Below are 20,774 nucleotides of genomic sequence, written 5' to 3' on the forward strand. Positions count from 1 at the left end.
TGTCGGAGCACAGCCAGCTTCAGACTGGCTTCTCTTAACTTTTTATACCATCACATAAGTATAAAACACTTGACTTTTGTGTCCTAAAAAACACATTCCCCTCATTGTGAAGGGAAAAATAGTTTTTAAATATTCAGGACACCGTTCATAATTGCAGAGAAACCTATTGCTTTGGTTTAAATGTTTAAGGCTATTCCCATATTTTTAGGATTTCATCCTGGAACATTACAGTGAAGACAGCTCAGAATACGAAGATGAAATTGCAGATCTTATGGATTTGAGACAAGTGGGTTTGAGTATTGCATGGTAATCTCTTTAGATAGTTCTAAACTGGCAGGTTGTAATTAAACAGTAGCATCAGATTATGTTTCTATTATCCACCCTGGCAGGTAACTGTGTTGGTCAAAGGTTAGCTTATTCTTATTTACTTTTCCTCCACACATAAGGCGGCAATAATAAGTCATATCAGATGACTGCTTCCACACCCTAACAACTTTACACTCTTAATTGATTTTAAAAAAGGGTAAAGAAAGGCATGAAAGAGTCATTACAATGTGACTGAATCCACCAATTAGACCCAACCTGCAAATTCAAAACTTTATCTGTAAAATATTTAAATTGTAATGGGGGAGGGGAAGAGCGATTAAAGAATTTTCAAATGAAGTGTGAAAGCAGTAACAAAATTAGGAGAGCTGCAGCAGAAAACTAAATATTACTAATTATTAGCCATTTGTTAGATTTTCTTCAGTAGTTCAGAAAATACCTAGTGTTCAACATAGGCAACCAAGCCTTTTTCAAAGTGTGATAGAACTGCCTATCATATACTAGCCTGTGCTTTTGGGGCCGGATGCCGCTTCTGTGCATTGCACAACGTAACTGTTCAGAGCTGTGTCCATACATCAGGGCTGAGCTTTTGTCCTGAATTTCTAATTCCCATATTCTGGACATTTTCATATTATGCAGAAGTCTAGATGCTTTCAGCTAGAGCAGAGTTTTGCCCTCACTGTAAACATTTATTCTGAAATGAAACAGAATTCGTTTTGTGACACTGCCTTTGTTCTTCAAGGCCTGCCGTACTCCCAGCAGAGATGAAGCTGGCATTGAGATGTTGATTAGCTATTTCAATCAACTTGGCTTCATAGAAAACAGGTTTTTTCCACCTACCAGACACATGGGGATCTTATTTACATGGTAAGTTGTACTTTGAATTTTTCCACCCCCACAAGTAGAATATTGTTAAACTAATTCTGTCTAATTTGAAACCATTTTTTGTACAGTGAATGTAATATTTATATTGATATGCATTTAGTAGATGCAGTAAAGGTCAAGGAAATAAGGCCCATTTTATACTGAGAGTAAGGTCAGTAATAAAGATGGTAACATTGGCTATCTGCTTACACAAGGGAGTGAGGGTAAATTAAATCTTCTGCATGTGCTACTTGGACTTTGGGTCCTGGCTGATAGTACATGCAGCAGTGGACAAGGGAGCTGCTGCTTCATCTTCTGTAGTTACTAGGAAGGGCAGCTGAGCCAGGAGACTACTGTAAATTGTTGGGGGTGCTCTTGGGGTGGTGTATTTCCCGACCATATAGAAGCAGAATTTGACTCACTGGATTTAAATCTTTTACTTTTGATGAGGAACTGAGGTACCCACCCTTCGGTCAAGGAAAAGCTGTTGAAGTTCCAGTCAAACATTCCAAAAAGGGACAAAGTGCGTTTTAAGAAAGTCCCAGTAAATCCACAAGCTAGCTAGCTCATAGGACTCACATGCACTTGCAGTACATACAAGTGAATATCCTGGCCTTTAGCTTTATATGAAGCATGATACGCATACAGAGCTTGCAACTCTCAGAAAGCAGAATGAAAACATTGTCTTGCTGTGCTTTGTGGTCCTTCTGGCACATTTAATCTCATTTCATTTTTTTCTCCCCCACCAAAGGTACGATTCTTTCACCGGAGTCCCAGTCTGTCAGCAAAACCTGTCACTAGAAAAAGCCAGCATTTTATTTAACATTGGAGCCCTCTACACGCAGATTGGTACAAGGTGTAATCGACAGACCCAGTCTGGACTTGAAAATGCTGTTGATGCTTTCCAGAGAGCTGCAGGTACAAAAAAGGAAGACCCTCCCTCTCCCCCCAAACAAACAGCAGTAGCTTGCTGGCATAATGCAATACCAAGGAGAAGATTTCTGTGGAAGTTTTGGGCTTAATGTGTGTGGTCTCAAGTTTTGTCCTCTGACGGACAACTGTAGTTCTTGTTCATTCTTAGTTTTAGTTTCACGGTGTCTTAGACAAAAAAAGCAGCAGGAGTGAAACCTGAAGATCCTAATGAAGATCTGGAACTAATCTTTAATTAAACATTCCCTGCAACATTAAACTAATGTTTCAAAACCTGGAGCTGCAGCCTGAACCAGGTTGATAACGACAAAATGAATACTGTGGTTAATAATTAGTGAGCTGTAGTTTGAAGATGTAGGTAATAGCTGTACATTAACCTGTTAATTGTCCACTCAGTTTTACCAGTGCAACAACTGGAGTCAATGTATTTTTGCTGGTGGAACATCTGAGCAATGGTTCTGACATTTAAAATTTTCAATTTATCTTAAAAAAAAAAAAAAGAAAAATTCTTCTTCTTCTTCTTCTTCTCAAATGATGTTTATGAGCCATATAAAAATCAATGAGATATATGCCTTTCTCTCTAAATGAGCAGAATCAATGGCCATAATTATATTCATAATATTTTTTACTCTCCTAAGTTAGTAATAGAAATAAAAGGAGAAGTACATATTTCTCAGGTAGCATTCAGAGAGAGCTTTAATTTTCATTTGAGTGGGCTTTATAGTGGGACCCTTTATTTCTTGCCTGTAAGATCCTTGCATGAAAGTTATTATGTAAATCTAAAGGTATCACATTACTAAAAATATTTCTAGATGTTTAGAGTCTGCCAGCTTTATAGGTACATTATCAAAATGTGTTGCAAGATGATAATTATAATGTTGGACTGTTTGAAAGCCATCATAGCTGGCAACTACGAGCACAAAGTGTATTACTGTAATACTGCCAGCTCTTGTATTCAAAGAACTGCGCACAGATTTTGAGAATATGCTCCATGCATTTTTAAATAGATTTTTGTCTTGCTACTGATCTGCCTAAAAAGAGGTTTCAGCATTTATAATATGAGGTAGCAGAGGAGAGAAATTTCCCTTTAAATAAATCACTAATTAGAGCATTAGTCATGTAAGTGTATTTGTAGAACTGTGTTAGTTTACAAACTGAAGCATGTCATCTGCAGCCAAAGTAACATATCTTTTGCAGACTAGTCGTTGTACTAGTGCATGGCTCCATAGCACTTTGGTAACACAGCATACAGTGTTCCAATACAGTACATGCATCTGTAGTAGCCATTCCGTGCAGCTAGATACAAGTAGTGGCACTGATTCAATCCATGGCAAAGCCCTCTCTCTATGCTATGAAAAAGTCATAAGACAAAGGAGAACCAACTCATATCAGAAAGTGAGGGTGGTTTTCTGGACTTTCTGAGCAAATTCAGTTTCTAAAGGAATCTGAGAAAGGCGCTTGGCTCAGATGGGCTTGACAGACATTTTTGAGCTCAAGAGCTCTTTAAAAGAGCAGAGTATGGCACTGATTACACTTTGCATAATTTCAGCTTCTACTTCTGAAACGTAAGATCATAGAACTAGCACTAATAATAGGAGCATAGCAGGCTGAACAGGTAAGTAGTAACAAGGAATAAAAAACACTTGTGATAAATGGGAAACTTCTAGAGCACTGAGTTCTGCCTTGATAGTTGTGCAGTAATATGGGGCAATTAGCATGCGAGTGGAACTTGATAAACCAGTTGGATGAGATGCATGTTGAAGGTTACATTTTAATCCCTGAAAGTGTTACTAACTGTTTACACTACAGTTGGTGTTTGTTTTAGGTTTCTAAATGATCAAAACTGTTTTTAGTTGAAATGGGTTAGAGCAGCTCTAGAATCCAAGCACACAATGACCCAGTATCCTTTGTGGTATGTGGTGTCAGTTCTTTCCTATGGGGCCTTACCCTTGCTTCCTTTTCAGAGTCCTTCAGATTTCTTCTCTTAAGTAAAACCTCATTCTGCTTGGTCTCTGAGGAACTGTGATGCTCCTAGTTGAGCAGCACTCCTAAGAACAGGCAGACAAGTTGTAGGCAAATCAACTTTTGCAGCTCTGGTGAATGATAACCTTGGGAATTGTGGCACATCCTGGTAATGCAGGACACTAAATAGTAGGTCAATTTAATTGACTATTTACCAAGACTCATTTGGGATGACTTAATTTGCCTTGAACAGTCCCTAGAAAGTACATTTTCAAATTCTGCAGTTATCTTATGTGCCAGTCATAACTGTTCACCTGTTTTCTTCTTGTAATTAGTAAAACATGTTAATATTTCAGGAATCTTGAACTACCTAAAGGAAACATTCACTCATACACCAAGTTATGACATGAGCCCAGCTATGCTGAGTGTATTAGCCAAAATGATGCTTGCTCAAGCTCAAGAATGCGTCTTTGAACAGATCAGTCTCCCTGGAATACGCAATGAGTTTTTTACACTAGTAAAGATGGCCCAAGAGGTTGCAAAGGTAAGCCATGAGACTGTTAAATCTACAAAAAGTGCTCTCTTTTTCCTTCCCAACCCATCATCAAAATCACTACTTCAGATCTGTATCGATACTGCCAATGTATTAAAATGTTAAAGAGGTTTTTTTAGCATTCGTTAAAATTCTAAAAAAAAAGGTCGCAAGCTGAAAATATGAAGGATTTGTGGCAGATGGCTGGCACAGTATTAGAAAAATTAGCTTACAGGGCTGTAGGTTCTGGCATATGGAAATACTTGTATAAGTTTAACATTATCCCTGTAACAGATCAGTTTATTAACACCACATCCCAATTGGAAGCCTGTCAAAACAGCAACTAGACACTGACTTCATTTTTTGAATGTGTATGTGGTTCATTTTAGCAGGCTAAAGTATGTAACTGTGCAGTTCTCCCAGAAATTAATTGACAAACTGACAAAATGTCTAGTTAGGACCACAGGGAGGGATTTTGTAAGCTAAACTGGATTTAGTAGAGCATCAAGAAATCTACTGACTGTTTAAGAACAAGAACCAAGTGGGTACATCTACATGTTCATTAGTTACTGTGCATTAAGTATAGCACTTGTATAGTCAAGTACTAAATCAATGTGCAGTAACTGGCGTTACTGTGCAGTAGTGTCAGCATATGCCTTTTTAGTGATGCTACTGTGCAGTAGCATGTCAGCATAAGTGGTGGCAATAGGCTACTGCGCAGTATTATTAGGCTACTGTGAAGTTAGCATCTTGCGTAGACATGTCCAGTGTGTCCTAAATTAGTCTGATCGTAGATTAAGTATTAAAGGGTCATTCTACTAAGAGGTCTTTTCACCAGGTTCCACCAGAAGGAGGTGATAGTTTCTTATGTAGTACCACTGCATCCCTTCCACATCATCAAATTGCTAAATGCTGATCTTGCTTTAACTTTCTTGCAGCTGGAAGTGCAGCTGGGGTTGGCTAAAGACCCAAAACACCACAGTGTTGTTTCATTGACCCTAACCAGAATCCTTTGTGTAGTGGGGGAATTGTGGTGGGCAAGAATTGCTAGTGATTTGAAGTGTGGAGGCAGCAGAACTGTTAGCTAGATTCAGCTAAATATGAGAACAATGGCTTTCTCAGAGAAAGAAATGTGAAAATTAATGGAGGTTGGCAACACCTGGGAATGGGTAGGCTGTACATACCTTCAGGTCTCCCTGAGTTAGTTCACATCAGTTCTTAAGCCCATACAAAGAAAATTAACCAAGGCTTGGTATAGTGTCTGAGGAATGCAGCTGTAGTGCTTCTAGCTGAGGAGGCAGCACATGCAGAGCTAGGTCAAGTATCTCTGCATGGTGCTGCTTTATATCTTCTAGATATACCTACAGTGCCTACTGTAGGCAAGGTACATTAGTTACCCTGCCAACCCTGAAGAGCCTTCATTGACCAAACTTATTTCACAGTATGAGATGACCTGAAGCCAGCTTTGAACGCTGTTTTCCAAAATTCAAGCATAAATTTATCAGTAACCTATTTGGCTTACTAATGCATCTGAAAGGATAATCTGTTTATAGGTTATAAAACATTGTATACTATTAGAGAATATTTATAGAACATACAGTAAAAGCACAAATATCAGCTATGAAGACCATACATAGCTGTACAAAATTATTCTATTTTCCAGGAGTCTGTTCAGTCAGTTTCAGATTTCATTTTCCCCTGATACATGGTTTCAGTCATCCTTTTTAATTTTGGCCATCCCAATCATAATGCTGTGTAATAACCTAAACTTTCTTTTCTCCTGTATCTCTCTTTCCAACTAACTAAAGGATGGTGATATCTGGATTCTCATACTTAGATTATATGTTTTATTGCAGGTTGGAGAGGTTTACATGCTTGTTGACACTGCAATGAATCAGGCTCCTGTCAAGGAGAACATCCCTTATTCCTGGTCAAAACTGGCACAGATAAAGTCAGACCATTACAAAGCTCTGGCACACTACTTTGTTGCTACCATCCTGAGTGACCACAAGTGTAAGAATACCTTGTTTTTTCTGTATATACAATATAAGCCACTAGTATTAAGAAATGCTTGTCTTGGGAGCAGGACTAAACACTGAGGACTCCGCAGGTCTCATACAGTCTCTCTCTCTCTAAAATCCCTTGTGGCCTTTATCTATTCATCCATTTTCCCCCTGGAATAGAGGTGCAATGATTAGCTAAGGCTTGCAAAAAGATTTGAGAAATGTTATGTGCACTAAATTATTCACATTCAGGCTGCAGACAGTAGGACTAGTTTTTCATGTAAAAGTTAATATAAGAAGCTTGAATCTCCCCTGAACCCCCTGCTCCGCAGTTTAGATGGATGTTTCCAGAGGATTTATACTTCCGCTCCTGAACAGTCAACCTGAGTGGAGTGAGATGCATGGCTAATTTTATATGTATTATTTTAGTGCAGTCCACTGATGATGAAGACCAGCAGGAAAAGATCTGGTCCCAATTGTATGATCACATGCCTGAAGGCCTGACAATTCTAACCATTTTAAAGGACAAAGTTCAACGACAACAACTAGGTAATTTCAACCTCTATTCAAACTATAACACAGCAGAAAAGTACTATACAGAAACATTTTAATATTGAGATAAAAATATATTATTCATTGTATATAAAAAGGAGATATGTACTGTGTACTGATACAGTAAAGTCCCATTATATCCCATATACAGAGATATAAATAACCAACATCTGCAGCTATAAGCATGTATCAGTTAAGACGAACTCAATTTTGGACAGGAAAAATAGTTTCCTATTCAAAATGACTAATGGGATGAATTGGGCTCTAAGTTTTATTGTCTAGCCTGATTAAAATTACTTGAAATGGGGAGCAGGATTTATCCTAATTTCTTTTTTGTGACCATGACTATGAGAATAATGATAAAGTTCTAATTTTTGCAAATATGTCTATATTAGTAACATCTAGGCACCGAAATAAATCAAATTAGTTCTTAAATTTGGGCTGAGCCTACAGGAGACACCAGTGTCTGCAAGGGGCATGGAGAGGTGTTATCCCCAATGGATGCAACTGTGCCAGCAGCAGCTCCTTGTACGGATGCGGTCATATCGGCACTTTTCCTGCTGTACCTTGTTTGGTTGGGATGTCAGGCAGATGGGACTTTACTATATCAGTACACAGCACAGCTTTTCTTGTATAAAGGCACTGAAGTGCTTTACCAAGATAGTATACTCCCAAGATAGTAAAACAATCCTGATGCAGAAATGGTCTTACTTTAAGTATCATAGAATCAATGAGTTGGAAGGGACCTAGACAGATCATCGAGTCCGACCCCCCGCCATGGGGAGGAATGAGCACTGGGGGTGGGAAGAGTCACAAGACCCCAGCCAGGTGCCTGTCCAGTCTCCTCTTGAAGAAGTAATACCTGGTCTCGCTGGTAATCGCACAGAAGGCTGCTCAGGTGAATAAGGAGCACAAGATTAGGCTTTCAACCTTTACTTCCTACAGGAAAAAGTGTTTGAAGATTGTTAATATCAACTATACTTTATGTAGCCTTTTGTTTCCAAGATTTCTAATAGTTTTTGCTTCCTCCAGGAAAAGCACACTTACGCAAAGCCCTTGTTTATCATGAAGATGCACTGAGAGCTTGTGGTCTGTGCAGAAAGCTTCGAAATATTGACATTCTTCAAGAGATCCTAACAGTTGCTCACAAGCGCTCACTACTCAAGTACGCTCAGCAGGAGCAGGAAGATGACTTCCTGAGTCTCATACAAGCTCCGGACATCCTTCGTAAGTATCTCCATCTAAAAATTAAAGTTTTTTAAAGTGACTAGGGATTTTTAGGCACATTTTTCACAAAGTGGTAGGCACCTTGAAAAGGGTCTGGAAGTAGATCTCAGACTTTGTGGTTAAAGAATGAACTATGTGGAGAAGCGGGGTCTGGACATTGTTAATTTAAACAGCTTTTTTGCTAATCAGATTTAATGTTTAGGAAATAATAATTAGATACCTTTTAAAACATTTTACACATGGTTATTCATTAAAATTAAAGGGACATTTTTGGAGGGAACTCTTGAATATGCTACCAAGGAACCTGAACCCATGGTAAAGGATGGAGGAGGAGACTGTATGAAATCAGAATAATACAGTAGGAGACTAATCAGGAGCAAAACTTGGGCATCATGCATGGAATAGAAAGATTGGGATGGCCCCAAACATAGAGAAGCTAGAACTTTTTCCCAAAGAAATCTCCACAGTGAAGATATCTGCAGTGTGTGGATGATGTGCTGGCATCCTTAGTTTCTGATAACACACTCAAATAGTCAGCACTTTCTGGATTCATAGCGGTGGGACAAGTTTCTAAGTTCTCAAGTATTTCAAAATAAAAATTACATATCAGCTATGTTTTTTGGGTTACTTCATATTACCCACATGCAAAGAACAACTTAAGATTTGACTACCTCAACAGAACTGAAGTACTTCAGATAAAGGCCTTTGTCTTGCACAATACATATATAAAGAGCCAGAAACTCATTTTGCAAGTGTTGCCTTAAACAATTTTGACAGGTAGGAGGTGGAGAGGCAAGTCCAATAAAGGGCAAAAAGATTATATAGAGTCAATAGAAGGTTCACTGTGTGTACCAGCACAAAGATATTAGTAAAAAAAAAAGGTGCAATCTAGATACTCTGGTATTTGCATATATTTCTAAGTTATAGACTGGACCTATGAGATCAGATTTTTAGCAAGCCTTCTGAACTGTGTCTTCATATATTTAGGGAGTTTTGTTTAGAAGCTCTCCTGAATATGCATGAGTCTTCAGCGAATGGCTTTCTATATATAGAGGACAATGCTTATGTTCAGACTGGTAATGATATAAGAAAGATTGCTAGCTTGATATAAGATATATGTAAGCTTGAACTATTTTTGCCCATCCTGTTAAGAGAAGCATGGTCTCTGGCACTTGAGAGAACTAACGTATGTTTTTGCATTTTGTTCTAGCTAAAACAGAACATAAAGTGGACATGGTTAGTCCTCAGTTGTCCAAGGTGAAAGTCAAAGACTTCTTTCATAGGCTGGTATGTGAAATTTTATGTACTATTTGTCACATCACTAAGGGGTGTTCTAACCAGAAGGGGAAATGTATATCACTTTGCTTGAAATAATGTGTGTGTTTCTGTAATGCAAATATTTTGTTAACAAGCATTGAAAAGTTGTTCTTGATCTCAGACTTGCAGACCCAAGGATAATATGAGTAGTGGGCATTGAGCTAAATTTCTCCCCATGTCACTTTATTTGAGGTAGGATTTGTCCCACTGTACATAGAGAACCAGAAGGAAATCGTGCCTGACTCTGGGTACGGAGCTCTTTTTGTAACAGAATTGGGGTGTGCAGCATGAGAAAAGTAGTGATGTGCACACTCCACGTGACACAAATCTAAGTAACAGGAAGGAATAGCAGACTAAAACACATGATGCTTTCTGGAACAGCCTGTCCTCCCTTTGAAGGGGAGGGTTGTGGGGTTTACTGAATCCTGCAATAGTCACCTTGGACCTGGTCTAAATTGCCCAATGCATGCGCTCTTGCCTCACTTTAAGTCTCCCTGAGAGGTCCTTAACCCAGTGATAGGACTGTGGATTTCATGCAAGGTTTTGAGGTGAAGGGATACATTTCACTGACCTTCCTTCTAGTGAAGCAGGTGGGAGTTTAACATTCAAGTCCCACAGGCTTTATTAAAGATTGTAATTTAAAAGTGAGAGGCTATCATGGAAAGGAGACAAAGTTAGCCAACTTACTTGTAAGCAATAATGCAAGTCATTTGCCTGTTGCTTTGCTTCCTGCAGGGCCCATTATCAGTGTTTTCAGCCAAGCAGAGATGGACAGCCCCTCGCACTATTTGTTTTCATTGTGAAGATGGGAAGCTGGGATTCATTCTTAGAGGGGGTGCACCTGTGCAGGTCCATAGTCTTGATCCAATCTGTTCTGCAGCAGTAAGTAGAATATTGCTGTAGTAATATTTTTTTTCTCCAGGTTCTTCCCAAGTTTTTATGATTTTTTTTCAGTCTAATTAAGATGTAGGCAATAGTAAGGCATTCAGCTAGTACAGTGTGCTGTTAACAATTTAGTTTTTAAAAAGCCAAATCTAGCAAGTGGCTGGAGGGAAAAGCCTTTAAGAGGAGAGAACAGGGAGAAAACACAGTGCGTAGAAAGGAGGATTAGGAAGCAAAGGAGGTGCATGTCGGGGGGAATGAAAATAGACTGTATTGGTGCCTTTAACCTATTCTTCCTTTTTTGTGCGAGGGGGGTGGAGGGAGAGAGAGATGTAAAGATTTTTCTGTGTAGGTTTGCCCCAGTCCACAAGTGGAACTATAGCAAAGTGGGAGATTGAATCATGAAGGTTAGATGTAAATAACAAATTGAAGAGTAAAATGAAGAGGGTGAGGGAAAGAAATAAAAAGGTAAAACATTAAGTAGGAAAATGCTAGGAAGGTCAGAGCAAGCAATAGTTTAAAAAAAATTAAAGGGTTTTAGAAAAAATGTAGAAAGAAAAATGGATGAATGGAATACAAAATAAAAGCTGAGAAGATTCAGTATTTATACTGGAATCACGTTAATATATAGGAGCTTACAAAAAAGGGTCCATGTTGTCACTTTTTATTAAGGCTTTTATATCAGGTTTTATACAGAACTGTAAAGGGAAATACCATTAGATATAAAACACCTGATATAAAAATGGGATTTATATTATTCACAGCTTCAGCTCATACTACTATGATTTCTTTTTTAAATAGTCTCTGGGTCTGAAAGAAGGAGACTATATTATTTCAGTTGAAGGAATGGATTGCAAATGGCTGGGAGTGAACGAGGTCTTGGAAAAGTTAAAAAGCAAGGGAGAGCAAGACATTGAGATTCAGGTTATAAGCTGCCAGGATACAACAGCTTCTATGGTAAGTAGAGAGGTGGCCTCTTTTCAAGTCTGAAAAGTATTCAATAAAATGGGGGGAGGGGTGGGGCGGAACCCAGTGTCTGCCACTTATTGGAGTCTTTCTTAAAAGAATAAGCCACACCTTAGCGTCAAACCCCAAAACCCAGATGCTGAAAGGACTGTACTATGGACATTTTCTGCCACTTTATTAGCATCTCAGTAACTTCAAAATTGGAACTGGACTCCACGTAAAAGCTTTTTTTCCCCTGTTAGGTATTAAAATTAAGTCCATGTGCATATGTTTACGGCACAGCCAGGCTGTTATAAAATGGCTGACGTGTGATCATGAGGCACACAGACTTTATCACACACTTTACCACCGCTTGTGAGAATTGCTACTTATTAGAAGCAAAAGTGCTCTGCCTGATGCAGTTCTAGTAACTGGTAGACATGGTATGTAACATTTGTCCAGTCAAGGGCCGAGTCCCCACTGTACTAGTTACTACCCACGCATTTTAACAAAATCCCTACCCTGAGATCTTTCAGTCAAAGTAATCCATCTCTTATTACTAATCAGACTGCCTAACTACAAACTCAAAGACAACTAGTGGTATAGTAGGTTAAGACGGTTACATTTTAATTGTGTCACTTTCTCAAATATGCAACAAAAAAGTGCAAGCAGCAATGATGTTCCTTGTTCATATTTAGATATTGCTTTAATATCTAAAGATGGCTTGTTGGTGCAGGTCTGGAGCCCACAGGGTGAAAGACATTCACCCATGCCCTCCTTTTTTGCCCTGACCAAAAACCCTGAATTAAGTGGTGGGGAAGGAGGTAGAGGGCAAGCAGTGATGGTGTTCATGTAGTTCTGGAGCTGTGCCATGTGGACAAGCATACATTTTAGCAGTTTTTGAGGAGCCTGTAGCATACAAGCTCAATTGCCTTAACTTTGACCTTGAATGAAGTGAAGGCCAAGCTGGAAAAGTTTTGCTATCCTTATAGGGCTACAGAATCATGTAGATTCAACAGCTGCACAGTAGCATCTTGTATGGGCATCTTTTTGTTATCTTGCATCTTTATCCTTAGATTTCTGCTCAAGCCCCTGGTTTCCAGCATCCTCAACTTTTGTATTAGCTGGTCAAGGCTTAATGGAATAGTTTAATACTGCCAACCAAAGATATATAAAGTCAAAGTTACTTAGTTGCTATAGAAGCTTTAGATTATAAAGTAATGATCACAAGATTTAAAAATGTTAAGCTCGAAATAACTCATGAGAAATAATATCTGTAGTGTAATGCGATAAAAGCACCAGTAGTTTAGCAGAGTCTAATGCCACATACTTTCTAGGTTTTCAACAAACTTCAGGCACAAGCTGGCACTCAGTATTGTTGTCTTAACAAATGGCAAAGGCACTTCTGTTGTGGTTTGGCTTTGTAAATTGTTTTTCAGTTCCCTTGGTTTAAGGCCCTTTCTTTTGGTCACATTGAGCACATCTATGCAAAATGCTAACTGCACAGTAGCCTGATGCTACTGCGCAGTAGCCTGTGGCAAAAACCGTGTTGAGATGCTATTGCATGGTAGCGTCACTTAAAAGGCATTCGCTGGTACTACTAAGCACTATATAAATGCCCAGTAAACATGGTGTAGTAGCATCTCATGAAGATGATCCCACTTTGATGGAAATATTTTGCTGAAATAAAACCTTCACTTCCCCTTTCCAGCCCTTTGTGGGACAAAAGGCTGGAATGCAGTGTAATCACTCAGGGTGGGGCAGTGGATAAGTTCTTTAGGGGGATGTCTGCATCTTCTGTTACAGGAAAAGATGTGCTTTCCTGCAACACTGGAGCAGGCATGGTCGTAAGCCTGTAACTATACAAACTGGATGCCTGTCCCGTCCATCCCTTCCCCAAAGCACAAATTCCCATAAATATCTTTATGCAAAACCCATTTATTTAAGCTTTGCAGATGAGTTCCAGGACTGCCACTGTGATTCTGAATGACAAAGGAAACTGATTGACAGAAGGATTCACCTCATTACATATTCTTTTGAATGACTTGCATCCACATAAGCAAAAATGTGAAGAAAAATCAGCACTTTAGCTTGGCTTGCATTCAAGTAGACTGCAGCATTCTTCTTTGTTAATTACGCGGAGTCTTGGAAAACTATTTGCAAGCTTTGTAATCTTTTGTTATCTTCAACATGTCTGACCTCTCATGGATGACTGAGTTTTATAATGCTTCTTCTCCTTCCTTTTCCTACAGCATAGTAAGAGTGCAACTTACTCTGTGGGAATGCAAAAAACATACTCCTTGATCTGTTTAGCCATGGAAGAGGATAAAATTGACCACAGCAAGAAGACCACGACTCCCAAAGTCCCTTTTCTAAGTTGGGGGGCCAAAAATAGGCAGAAAGCTGCAAGCACTTTGTGCCTTCCCTCAGCAGTAGCTGGAAGTTCTCAAACAAAGAAGCTCACTTCTCCCTTTACACTTCTGAACACTGAGAGTTCATTGTACTGATTCTTTCAAAACAAAATTGTTGTCTAATGTGAAGTTTTCTGAATATGGAAGAAAAAAGAAAACCCATCTGTGCAGACCGGAAATGTGAAGTATATACATAAAATGTCCAGACATCTGTTTTCTTTAACACCTGTGTTAATCCAGTAAATGTACTGTATATGCACAGGAACATAACTGAAGGTCAGAGGTTGGCATGAATTGCAAAAGTATTTTCTTAAAATCTAAACCTACATAGTGTTTAGACTAAAGGAGAGGTAGTGTGGGAGCTGTTGGGAAATCATTTGTAGAAAAATTTAAATTCACTTTACTTGAAACTTGATTCCTTTGGAATTTCAATATGGGCTACACTGCAACTAATTCTGTTTCTATGCAAGCTGTAGGTAAGACTTATTTATTTCAGTATCTATGTATGTAGTAGTACTGAAAAAAAATGAAGGATATTTTTAACGTTTAGGAGTCACTAATGATCAATTCAGATTAAAAACTACTAAGTTACCTAGAGAACAAACAACAGGATCAGTAAAAGGACAGTTACTGTGCACTTACAATAAAACTTGCCTTCTAAATAACTGAAAATAAGATCTCTCTATACATCCTATAGCACCACTCAGTTTTGCCCTGTTCGAGAGCTCTGAGAAATAGCACACTTCATCCTAGAAAAGAAGCATCCTTGCAAAGGCCTTATGTTCATTTGAAACAGACCATGTTCCCAACTTGAAACTACTTAACCTACAAATTACAAGCTTTGTATTTTTGTTGAAATGAATGATAGTTGAGGAACAAATCTCAAAAGCTGATTCTCAACTTCTAAAGCTAAAAATCAGCATGATTCAAGAGATGATCTGCAAGGCACTTTAAAGCTAGAGTAATTTGAAAATGGCTTTCCAGTCAGTCAAAAATAAAAGTTTACTGCATAGGTCCCTGTGTGAGCTAGATGCTTTATAGACATACAAAAGCAGAAAGTAGCTAACAACTCAATATTAAAGTAGGTGCAATTTGGGAAGGCAAAATATGTAATTGTGTGTTAATTTCTCTGTAAGTTTGTTTTATTTTCTGATCATTTAAAACTGAAAGTTGCTAACACCTGTAGTGTTAGACAAGGATGCTATCTACAGAGTAGATATATGCTGTTTGATACTCAAAACATTCTAAATAATAGTGGGAAAAATGTGTGCATGCACATTTTGAAAAATAAACTGGGTACAACTTTTTAAAATTAGCTCACTTGTTTTTAGGTTTCTTTGTTTTAAAATAGTTGTAAATATTTTAAATTAACTTATTTAAGCTGCTGCCATTTACTAGTAGCATTTTCATTCTGCTAAATATAGGATGATACAGTACGACTTACTAGTTTGACTGTTGACTGTGTTACCTGCATACCCTAATGTTCTTCACATGTTTTGTAAATACCACAACTGAGCTAACAAACTATGTTATCAAGCAAGTTGTGCAATATTGGAACTTGGTCTGTAAAGTTAACTCCATTGCAAAATAAAGAACTGTTAACAATTTTACAAGCTCTCTTTGGTCATTTTGTATAGTCCAGTTATCTTAAAATGAATACATTCTATTTAGGGAATGAATCATTTGTGCATATTCTAAGACGTTTATTGTATCTAAACTAAACAAGATTGCCATCTTGGGCCACTATAGGAAAGGCAGAATTTCCAATGAACTTTGGTAGTAGGTTTTTATACTAGTGACTGCACCTTGGATAGAATACAGAATACTGAGACTGACATTGCATGCAACAGACATCAATATTTGTTGTAAAAGGATTTTCTAATAAGAGCAAGTTACATGTGATGCATTCTTTACTAAATCTGTAATTGGTTTCCTGTAGCATTTTCATAACCCCTCAGCTCAACAAAAGAGAATATCATAATTCTCCTTTTTGTGGTTACTTTGCCTTTGTCATATAGGCCTAGTACCATGGTGGTGAGAAAAAAATAATCAAGAGGGGTGGGAGGAAAATGGTCTGTACATTTTTAATTTTAAAATCCAAAATGTTTTACCTCAAGTCAATCAAACAACAAATCAGACTCCTTTCCTTGCATACTTCACAAGAAACTCAATTTTTCTGTCAGTTCACAGGATGCTTAATTTGGCTGACAAGAGTTTAACCAAAACGGTTAGGATGTACCAGTTTTACAGCAAATGTTTAAAAAAAAAACTGCAGCACAAGAAGTTGTGTCCAAGATGCATTTAAAACTGAGCATGGCCTAAAACCCTTACAAGTATCTGCCCACAACAGACGTCTATGGCTGTTATAAAATCCTTAAAACAGAGGTTTACAATAGATTAGCAGCTCAGCTCCTCACTTCATTAACACTAATAGTCACTGCTTTAATTACCTACCTTCTTCATCTACTTAATCTACTGAGCAGACAACCATTTAAAATATTGCAGAGGAGGCTTGTCCTGCAGCAGTAAATAGATAAACAGCCAGAAAACACTCATGTCAAGCCTCACAGTTTTTAAAGCCTATAATCTCCAGAAGTGCGTGTAGGTGAGAAGTGGGAACAAGTGGAACTTCACATGAAATTTAATCAACCTGCCAGCCAGAAGACAGCAATAACTCACGCCACAGTTCCAGGCAACTTGATGTTTGCCATTCAGTAATTAAGTATTTCAGGCTAAATCAAAAGCTTACTAAACCAGTTTACTGGCATCTGCTCTAGTAGCAGATAATATACAGGGTATAGACAGATGTAATAACTGTATAGATTTCAAGGGTACAGACAAACTGTTAAGATGCAACTGTTAAATCAGCATGATTCTGTGGCAAAACTATTCCAATTAACCATTTCATTCAGGGTCAAATTTAGGGTGATTTAGCCAACTTGATCGCACCACAATCATGCAAACCTACTAGAATGCATGGACCTACAGGGAACAAGGAGCCAAGACCCCATCCATTCTCCACCTCCCCTGCTCCCCCCACCAACACAAAGGAGCAGCCAGGTGGTAGAGCCTGCTCTTTCCCTATGTTCTGACCAGAAATGCCCACACAAAGCACCACCTTAGGGATAACTCCTTAAACTAGTACATGGAACAAGAGACAGCCCTGTCTTTAACAGAAGGAGAGGATGAAACAGGTCAGGTCAGAAAAATTTTCTCTCTTCAGATAGGTAAAGGCTAGTATAAGAGGGGGAACTGAAGCACAAGTCTGCAACATTTTTCCATGCAATTTATGCAGATGCTAGACTAGGCATTATTTCCATCTTAATCTAAACAAAACAAGCTTGCACAACATTGTCCTGGTAGCAGCCATCTTGTGCTACGGAGTAGGTGGATTAGAAAGTGGACCAATGGAAATTAGAATGGAAATTTAACAATGAAGCAGAGCTGTCCAATACAGCCTTTGTCCTTGCTTTTTTCTGAATGTTAGTTCTCTTGTTAAGGCAACCAGGACAAATGGCATGACCAAGGGCTGCAAGACTGGGTCACAAAGGAGGCTTATACAACAAACCAGATGCAATTAATATATAGGGAAAGGGTGGGCAATTATTTGGGCCCAAAGGCCACATATGGTTTTGATCAGCTGTTGCACAGTGGGTCAGTAAATCAGTGCTGTGCATCCCCACCTGCCCCACAACTCACTAAAACTTCCTATGGGGCTGTGGGTGGGCAGGAGCAGTGTTCAGAAGTGGAGTGGGAGGGACAGGAGAGGCTGGAATCGCATGCCCCTTCCCTCTGGGGTGAGGTGGGGGGGCGCTCGGGTACTAGGTCTTGGGAGCCTGCTGTGAGGGGAGGGTGGGAAGCAGTCCCAGACAGTGCAGTCTGTGCTTCCCCATAGCACACCACATGGGGCTTAGCCCTGCTTGATCCTGCTGGGGCCCTCCTGCACTATGCTTCTACCAGTGACTACAACCCAGCTGAGTGCTGCTCTGCACCCCCTGCCTCCAGTTCCAAGATCCACAGTGGGAGCCCAGTGTGCTTGCTGGGACTGGTGCAGCAGAAGCAAGAGGAGGAGTTGCTGCTGGAGGCAGGGGGTGCGAAGCAGCACCCGGCTGGATGCAGCCACACTGGGAATAGCCTGCTGGAAGCTGCTCCTGCCCCAGCATATGGGGCTCCAGCTCCAGCTGCCGGGAAAGTGGCCAGAAGCTGAACCCAGAGTCCCAGCACTGTGGCAGGAGCCACCTGGCTGAAGCTGCTCATCTACTTGCCTGGAATGGCATGGTATGATGGCATGGCATGCCACAGCAGGGGCAGCAGCAGCTTCTGGTGGGCTGTTTCTGGTCCAGGTGTTGCTCTACACCCCCTACTTCCAGCAGCAGCTCCTCTTCTTGCTTCAGCCACACCATTCCCAGCAGGTGCATGGGGCTCCAGCTGTAGATCCGGCAGCTTGGAGCTGAAGCCAGAACCTTGTGCACTGGGGTAGGCTATCTAGGCACGACTTAGCTAAAAAATACTTGCCTGGTGTGGCACAATGCAGCACGGGCAAGATCAAAAGCAGGAGCCACCGCTGGAGGCAAAGGCATGAAGCAGCACGCAGCTGCAGCCGCACCGGAAACAGCCCCGGCAGCTGTGTGCTGGCTGGGGCCTAGACCAACAGGCACCAGAAGTCCAGCGCATGCTGCCTCAGTGCAAATGTGCAGGGCATAGCCCCATGTGGACTGCCTACGGGCAGTATTTTGCCCACTTCTGACATAAGGCAAGATATACAGCTTGAGTCCATCTACAGGGAAACAAATGACAAGGTATAAGGGACTGCATACTCCACTTCAGAGAAAAATCAAGAGAGCTCCTGGGATTTGTGCAGCGATACCCATCCAGTTACATCTGCTGAAGCTGTGACAACACATGCACACTTGTGGGAAGGATGGAAAGACATCACAATCCATACTATTGCAGAACAATTCTCTGTGTAACATAACAAGGAATGGCCAAGCAAGATGCCAGCCCTGGGCACCAACAGAGAGGGGATGCCATTGCCATGGCAACAGCAGTCCATGCACAGGGAGGTAAGATTCTTCAATGCTTGATGCACCCCCCTCACCTCCCCCCTGGCAGCAACATTTCTAGTAACGCTTCTGCTCCATGTTGTTAATTTCTGCTGAGGGGTTTGGAGTGGTAAAGGAGGCCAACAAAACAAGCCAAGTAACAAAAGGAGGAAGAAAAAGCAATCCCAGCACACCCAAAATAGATTCTCCTGCTACTTGCGTCACAATGGAGGCTTTTGGGATGGAGGATGCTTCACAAACAGTATGATCAGAAATGCTATCATGTGGCAGTATTTATTTCAGATCAGAGGCACAGGGAGAAGCATTTCCTACTTTTTGCACCTTCAAACATGCTCAGCAAAATAGCTTTGCTGAATCTTTTTTTCTATGTTTTCCAGTTTGCAATGGAGAAGACCATTTTCAGGGTCTTTTAAGACTTGAGCACAAGTGCAACACTAAATTGCAGGCAAAACCACAGACAGCTTTTTCACAGTTACAGTTTCACATTCCACAAATAAGAGCACTGGGTGTCGGCACTGAGCAACACAAACATATCAGCACTTAACCTGCCCGGCAACCCCAGTCAGGCTGCCAAGATTTTAAAAGATTAGATCAAACTCTGAGGGTGAAGGAAAAGGCTGTGAGGGCACCTGACCATCTTGTGTTCTGTGGAAAGGAAATTTAATATAATTTTTCTCCACTGATAAGTCACAGAATAAAAAGAGGAATAATTTAAATACTGCAAGTTCAATTTCCCTTTTTGGTGACACGTCTTAGCTGTGTAGTGAATATAGGTTCAAGGGCAGTAAGAAGAGCTTTGGCACTACAAATGGCCTAACAGAGATATACAAGGCTGTAACACGCATACAGTTTCTGAACATCCCAACACTTAAATACGTGAATACTAAATTTGCACTAGGAAGTCAAACTATCCCTTTCCAAGCAGTTTCACCACCTTCCATAATATTGTCCCTCTCCTATACTTAGGGTATTGGATTCTAGAGCAGGAGATATTAGATCTCTGTTTGCATATAGAAAAAAAACTATGCATGCATGTTTTCCATATATCAAAATAATATTCCATGAGCAAAGCTTAATCTAAAAGGAGTTAAAGTTCATGGCTTTCTGTCCTCACTTTGAAGCCACAGAAATAAAAGTTATGGAACAAACACATTTTAACCTGCCCAGTGTGGGCAAGCAGCACATTTCCACTAACAGCAACAGATTCTACATCTTCACAAGAAACTTCCTTCTGCCTTCAGCAGGTAAGGACACACACAACAGTCTCCCTTCCAGAATGGTGCAAACCCACAGCAATCACCTCAGACCCGCTAGTAACAAACAAATCCAAGCACATGCGTACAGAATAAGAGTGCAGGGGAGAAAGGCAAGATTAATTTACAGCACATGTCCCCCCTTTTCAACCAATGCAACTTAACTAAGAACACTGGACTGGTTAATATCCTTGAGCTACAGTCTTTGAGACCAGCTTGTACTTTGTTTCAGTATAAATGTGTTGATTTGTTATGAGTTTAACAAAGGCAAGGACAGGCTGTTACATCTGAAGTGGATAAGCAAAAAACTTCAAGTGAGCTGCACTTCCCACCAGCCAACCAAGCAACACTAATCATTCACAGCTTACCCAAGATCTAAAACACTACAAACTGGCAATGGATATTTTTGACCAAACAAGTCTGCAACCACCTAGAAACCTCCATCAAAACAAAACAGGAAGTTTCCCTCTCTTATAAATTAGGAAGAACTAAAGAAAGATGCTCTCTGT

The 20,774-nt window shown here is 39.9% G+C and overlaps 1 protein-coding gene across 2 annotated transcripts in view; it reads left to right on the forward strand.

The window, feature by feature from the left end:
- RHPN2 (rhophilin Rho GTPase binding protein 2) overlaps window positions 1-20,761 on the forward strand; it is a 48,021-nt gene extending 27,260 nt beyond the window's left edge. The window contains exons 5-15 of one of the 2 annotated variants that reach the window (XM_090062723.1): window positions 209-286; window positions 1,067-1,191; window positions 1,940-2,106; window positions 4,437-4,624; window positions 6,469-6,625; window positions 7,045-7,164; window positions 8,200-8,394; window positions 9,605-9,681; window positions 10,447-10,593; window positions 11,395-11,550; window positions 13,791-20,761. In XM_090062723.1, the coding sequence (XP_089918849.1) occupies window positions 209-286; window positions 1,067-1,191; window positions 1,940-2,106; window positions 4,437-4,624; window positions 6,469-6,625; window positions 7,045-7,164; window positions 8,200-8,394; window positions 9,605-9,681; window positions 10,447-10,593; window positions 11,395-11,550; window positions 13,791-14,045 (1,665 nt within the window). In that variant the 3' untranslated portion in view covers window positions 14,046-20,761. The remainder of the gene's footprint in view (window positions 1-208; window positions 287-1,066; window positions 1,192-1,939; window positions 2,107-4,436; window positions 4,625-6,468; window positions 6,626-7,044; window positions 7,165-8,199; window positions 8,395-9,604; window positions 9,682-10,446; window positions 10,594-11,394; window positions 11,551-13,790) is intronic. The other variant, XM_090062724.1, reaches the window with a different exon arrangement.
- The last annotated feature ends 13 nt before the right edge of the window (window positions 20,762-20,774 follow it).

This window comes from Crocodylus siamensis, chromosome 9, assembly GCF_052110815.1.
Source record: "Crocodylus siamensis isolate JL-2025a chromosome 9, ASM5211081v1, whole genome shotgun sequence".
NCBI lineage: Eukaryota > Metazoa > Chordata > Crocodylia > Crocodylidae > Crocodylus > Crocodylus siamensis.